A 6410-nucleotide genomic window follows, 5' to 3' on the forward strand; every position below is an offset into this window, starting at 1 on the left:
AAAAAAAGAAAGCTTTTAATAAAAGAAAGAAAAAGTAAAAACTATCTCTGTAAAACCAGGATGGAAAATGTTTACAGGGCTTCAGCTTTACATAGACTAGAGGGACTCCTTCCCCGCTAGCCTAAGTACAAGTTATAGCAAACAGAGGTAAAAGATCCTTCCAGCAAAATACACATTTGCAAATAAAGAAAACAAACATAAATCTAATCCACCATTTCTAGCTAATACTTACTATTCTGAACATGAAAGACTGTTTCAGAAAGATTGGAGAAACCTGGTTGCACTTCTGGCCTCTCTTAGCCCCACGAGAGAACAAAGAACAAAACAAACAGCACAAAACAAAGACTTCTCTCCACCAAGATTTGAAAGTATCTTGTCCCCCGATTGGTCCTTTGGTCAGGTGTCAGCTAGGTTCACTGAGCTTGTTAACCCTTTACAGGTAAAAGGGACATTAACCCTTAACTATCTGTTTATGACAGGCCCGGCTTGACAAAACCCTAGCTGGGATGATTTAGTTGGGGATGGTCCTGCTTTGAGCAGGGGATTGGACTGATGACCTCCTGAGGTCCCTTCCAACCCTAATCTTCTATGATTCTATGATTACAGTGATGCGAGATAAAAACATTGGAAATCCTGTGAGATCCTTCAGAAGAGCATGGGATTTCATGGATTTTCCCTAGACCTTGGCACAGCCACAGCAGATCACTACAAGAAGGCCAGATGTTTGTAACTGACTCTGACTGAGTAGCACCTTACTCCACAAGTAGCCTCATTGAAATAAGTGGTGACAGTGTATGGCCCTAAGTGCCTAAATGGCCAAATAGGAAAGAAAATTGTTAAAATCTTCTTCCAATTTTGGACAGACACCACTCTCCCTATACAGATTTTCGAGCAGGATCCACATGTGTTTTGCCAAGGCCTTGTCTATACCACAGATTTAACTATGTTGGAACACCATTGAGAATCTGTGCTTACTTGTCTGGACGGTGGCAGGGTGGAGGAGAAATATATGTATTCTTAGGTTAGGGAGCTATGTTTTATCCTGTGCATTTAACAAAGTTAAAGTATGGCCCCTAAAATGTTTTGTTTTTTCCTGCCCTCAAAAGCAAGACAAAAATACATGGTACTACAGTTGCACTACAAAACTGCTTGACAAGTATGACTATATCCGCACTATAAAGCCCCTGCCAGCATAGCACCCTCATCTAGGCACAGTGTAAACTGACTGGAGTTTTTCTGCTGGTGAAGGAATACCCTCTCCCCAAGTTAGCTATGCTGACAGAAGCCCTCTTCTGTCTGCCTAGCTGTGTCTACACTTGAAGTTTTGTCAGCTATGGCTGTAGCGGGTGGTTTTTTTCACACTTTTAACTGACATAGCTATGCTGATATAGGTTTTACACCAAGTCTATGTTTTAAACATGGCTTTGTATGTGCAAGTATGGCCTAAACTTTTGTGCCACAGGTGGAAGACTGTGTATATACTTAACCTCTTCCCAAGAGAAATATTTATTTTAGCTTACTGAAATGTCCAGGCTTGTCTTTCCTCACGTAGACCAGCCTTTAGGGCTGTGGGCACAGTAGGCAAATTCAAAGCTGGAATTCCCTACTGTGGCCGAAATTGTTGAAATGTAACATAGAGACACTGCAGCCTTCTTACCACTCTTTCATCCTATTCAGATCAGACTTGGCTAAAACTGATTTAAAATGCCTGTGACCTACTGGTGGGAGTGTGCTGTTGGTCAATTACAGATCCAAATTTTGCCAGTGTAGGGGCAACAGTTCTGAGAAGGTGTTAAAACCAAGTCCATAATGTCTTCTGTATTTTTCCCTAGGTGGTGCAACAGGCCCTTGACCAGGCACGGAAAGGAAGGACCTGTATTGTGATTGCTCACAGGCTGTCCACAGTACAGAATGCAGATGTCATTGTTGTTATTAACAATGGAAAAATAATAGAACAAGGAACTCATCAGCAACTAATGGCAAAGCGTGAAGCCTATTTTAATTTAGTAAATGCACAAACACAGCTCTAAAAGAAGGATAGCCTCTGAGGCCTTCTTTAGAAATGAACTGTCAGGAAAAAGAGTAGTTAGCATCCAGAGGATGTGATCTGACCTTATAGGCCTACCAGCAATTCGTCTTTGGACACGCAGATGCTCCACAGGACCTGGAGTAGTTTAACTTGCTCAGCATTCTTGCTTTTGGAGTAGAAAGATGTCCTTTTTGGGAAATCCATGTCAGAGAGGTTTAAACCATAGACTGGGATTTAATACTCAGTCAGTGGGATCATGGGAAAACCTCTCTTTCTCATGTTATCTGCACAGCATGTTTCAGTATTTCCCTCAGGAGAGGTTACTCTATTCCCTCTATCTGCTCCATAAAATATGTAACTGGACAGGAACTCTTTGCTTTAGCAGATATATAGAGATGTTGATATAAAAATCTTAATTATATATCATTTGAACTCAATGTTAGAGTTCTTCCTGGTTTTTTTATAAAAGTTGGTTTAAATCATTACGTTTGCTACTTTTGAAACTAGCAATGGGCCTGACCAAACAACCCAACATTTGTTAAAAGTTTGCATCCATATTCAGGCTTCATTACATAGCGCATCTTGAGTTTAAATTAGTTACTAATCCACTAACCCATAAATCCCAATTTCAACTGTTACAGAATCCCTGCTAGGCTGTATTATTTCCAGATCTGCCACTGAGTTTATGGGTATTTAAGTTTTCCTTCTGCTTCTTTTATGCATTAGAAATATTGTATTGTATTATTATTTTTATTGCCATAGCACTTGGGAGCTCTAATCATGGATCAGGACCCCACTGTGCTAGGTGCTGTACGTACACAGAACAAAAAAACCATATGTGCCCACAAGAGCTTATAATGTAAGTGTGTATATATAAGACAAGAGACAACAAATAGGTATAAAAAGACAAGGAAACAATGAAACGATATCTTAATTTCACTGGTTTTGGGGAGTCCTTAAGGCAGTGGTCCCCAACATTTTTTGTCTTGCAGGTGCCAGACGATGAGCCACGGAGGACTGTGGCGGCGGATGAGCATCCGCTGAAATGCTGCCGACAAGCAGCAACATCAATAGGGATCGTTGCCAAAATACCGCCAACAAGTAGCATCATCCAGAGGCATTGCCACCAAAATGCTGCCAAAAATCGGCAGCGTTTTGGTGGTGATGCCTCTGGATGACGCTGCTTGTAGGCAGCATTTCAGCAGATGCTCGTCTGCCGGCCAGTACGCGGGCGCACTCAGATGCCCTGGTGGGCACCATGGCACCCACAGTTACCGAGCTGGGGACCCCTGCCTTAAGGACTATAGGACTGGCTTAGGAATATTCTCAGCTCACAACTGATGGTGGAAGGGTACTGAATCTTCCTAAAGTTTTTCTCCCAAGTGTTTGTCAAGAATTCGAGTTAAATGAGTGTGAACAAAAATCCTGTCCCTCTCAGTTTGCTCAAGTTTCCATCTCTTGTAATGTCATAATCCTACTAGTTCTCCATTCCCCAAAGGAATTCTTCAGCAATATGAAAAAATCAAGCGGTTATAATTCTCCTTTAAAAATAAGGCCTTTTCTCTTTAGCAGTCACTTTTAAGAGTGGCTCAATTTCCAAGAGACATTTTATATTTAATCAGGTTCTTATGATTCTGTTAAGGGGGTTAGGAAATTATAAACTAACTTGAAAGCTGTCAAAGGGTTACAAGTTTTTTTTTCTTTAAAATGCTAAAGGCTAAATCCTCACATTACCTGTGCATCTTTTTTCAGAGAAGCCACTTAAATGTAGTGTAATCTTGACTGCAATATACAGGTTATGATATCTGGGATCCTTCCAAACTGTGTGTGCTAAGTGTGTTCCAAGTTTAGGGTAAATTTATCTCTCAAAGGTCTTAGCCCAAAGCATAACTAATTTGAATTCTGCTATGCAGAGCCTAGCATAAATCAGGCCAATCCCACTGAAAGGTTTATTTCCACCTATAGGTGAAGTGACTAAAGCAGCAGCTACAGCTTCCTCAGATATGGACAGATATACAGAATACCCTGTTATATCACTTAACATAATGAAGTGTCCTTAATCCAGAACATTGCAGAACACAGAACAGTGCAGATATTCACATATGTAAAATATATAAAATGCAAATATTAACAATTGAAAACAATCTGGATTAAGGACACTGGAAGATTCCATTCCATAAATCCACAAATATTCAGGCAAGTTTATGAAGCAGCAAATCCTACTCACATATATTTCATCCTGCATACAGGGAAATGTTATATAAGTGTTCACAGCATGAAATATGATAGTAAGACACAGCTTCTCCACACTGGCCTGCAGAGTGGACTATGGAGGGGGTGTATTGCACAGCACACCAAAGAATTGTGCTCTAACTGCCCCCATGTGGCAGCTGCTGGTGCAAACTAAAAGGTACCTAATTCATGGTAATAGAGTCCTGTTTGAAAGAGATGCACTCTGAAATTCACGCCCCCATAGTCCACACTATGGCACAAAGACGTAGCCTTAGACACAGCTATTTCTGTTTCTCAAAATATCCAATCTTATCTTATATTTGACTAAAAAAGGCTTTTCAACCAAACAAAATGTACACACAAAAAACAGTTTTCAACAGTTTTCAGGTTTTCATCAAAAACAAAAAGTTTAAATATTTGGATTAAAATTAAACAAATTTCACTTTCATCAAAAATAGTTGGGGAGGGGGGAATAATTTCCAGACAGCTCTGATTATTGGACCTTCCACCCAGAATGAGACCAAGTGTGTTCCAACAGCTTACCTGGAGTAGTACATTAGAAGTTCAGCCTCTTTCATTCAGATTAACAAATCATTTTATAATGCTACTCTTGTCATTCAGTTACTCTTAATTACCATGGTTTATCTTCACAGGTTGTAAAACCAGAGTGGACCATTATGATAATCTAATCTGAATTCCTACTTAACACAGACCATAGGACTTAATTTCTGTTTGAACTAGAGCATGTCTTCTAGGTAAAAATCAATCCTGATTTATTTATTTTTTTAATTTTCCTCACAATAATCCAGCACAATCCCTGGTAAATTGTCCCAGTGTGCTGGTTCACAACACTATTCATTGAAATTTAGTCCAGCTGCTCCTCCATCATGACAGAAGAGTGGCAGTGCCAAATCTGCCACTCTAGGGCTAGTCTACACTAAAGCTATAAATTGACCTAAATTATGCTACTTCACTTATATAAATTACGTAACTGAAGTTGATGTAATTTAGGTCGACTTACAGCGGTGTCTACACTGCGCTATGTTGATGGGAGATGCTCTCCCGCCAGTTTACCTTCCACTTCTCAGGGAGCTGAAGTACAAATGTCGATGGGAGAGTGCTCTGCCATCGACTTAGCTTGTCTTCACCAGACCCGTTAAATCAACATTGCTGCATCAATCATAGCAGTGCTGATTAAGACAGAAGTATAGACAAGCCCTAAGTCTATGAGGACGGAGGTGACTCAATGAAGTTTTACTTAGTGCAGTAGTTTGTCTTGAGATGCCTGTAATCCTCAATCTTTACAAACTGTGGCTGGAGAAAGCTTTGTTGATGAATCATCACGGTTCCCTTTATTTTCATCAGCTTTAATCATAACCCAGCAACAGCCCTCACACTGGTGCATCATTCCACCCTTTTTGTTCCCATAAAAACAATTTCTTAAATTAATGCTTCATGGATAAATCCTTGTCCAGTTTAAAATTATACGTTTACTAATTGGTTTAAATATATTGCAGTATGCAAATTTTCAAAGAGACTCTGCAACACAAATTAAAACATTGTTAGAATTGTAATGAGAGGGACACACACAGCTTTTTATTTATTTGTACAGTAGCTCTGAACTATGGAAACTCATTAATAAATTCTGCATCAGTCCAAGTGCTTACCTTATGTTATGACCCCCTCCCTGCCTCACCAGCCAATTATTTCACCATTAAATGCCCATTTTTCTGCTTCTGCCACAAAAGTTGTCATAGTTCTTTCCACACTGCTTCACATGCATGGAGCATTCTCTGAATTAAGCCATAAAGCTGTTATCTTCTCCTCAGACAGATCCACTCCTTCTGTGACACCCACAATAAATCAGCCAATGGGTAAAGGATGATTGGGTCAGTAGTTGGAAATACCTGATTTTATTTATTTTTAAAATCCCAACACACACACATATACTTTCAGTGATTTTGAAGCCTTAAATTGTGCACTAACTAACCTACATGGGATTATATTTTCATTACCTTTAACCCTTCTCTGTCTTGTCATATCCCTTACTTTGTCTCATTTCACTCTCTTCAGGATGAGGGCTGTAAGTATGTAGAAAAGTGTGTTTGTGGGGTTTGGGGGAGGGGGGGTTGGGGGAGAGGGCTGTACA

The 6410-nt window shown here is 39.9% G+C and overlaps 1 protein-coding gene across 1 annotated transcript in view; it reads left to right on the forward strand.

The window, feature by feature from the left end:
* LOC116826633 (ATP-binding cassette sub-family B member 5-like) overlaps window positions 1-2677 on the forward strand; it is a 150110-nt gene extending 147433 nt beyond the window's left edge. Inside the window, 1 exon segment of the mRNA XM_075062395.1 lies at window positions 1833-2677. Within this exon segment, the coding sequence (XP_074918496.1) occupies window positions 1833-2030 (198 nt within the window). The 3' untranslated portion in view covers window positions 2031-2677.
* Window positions 2678-6410: the final 3733 nt, after the last annotated feature.

This window comes from Chelonoidis abingdonii, chromosome 2 (assembly GCF_003597395.2).
Source record: "Chelonoidis abingdonii isolate Lonesome George chromosome 2, CheloAbing_2.0, whole genome shotgun sequence".
NCBI lineage: Eukaryota > Metazoa > Chordata > Testudines > Testudinidae > Chelonoidis > Chelonoidis abingdonii.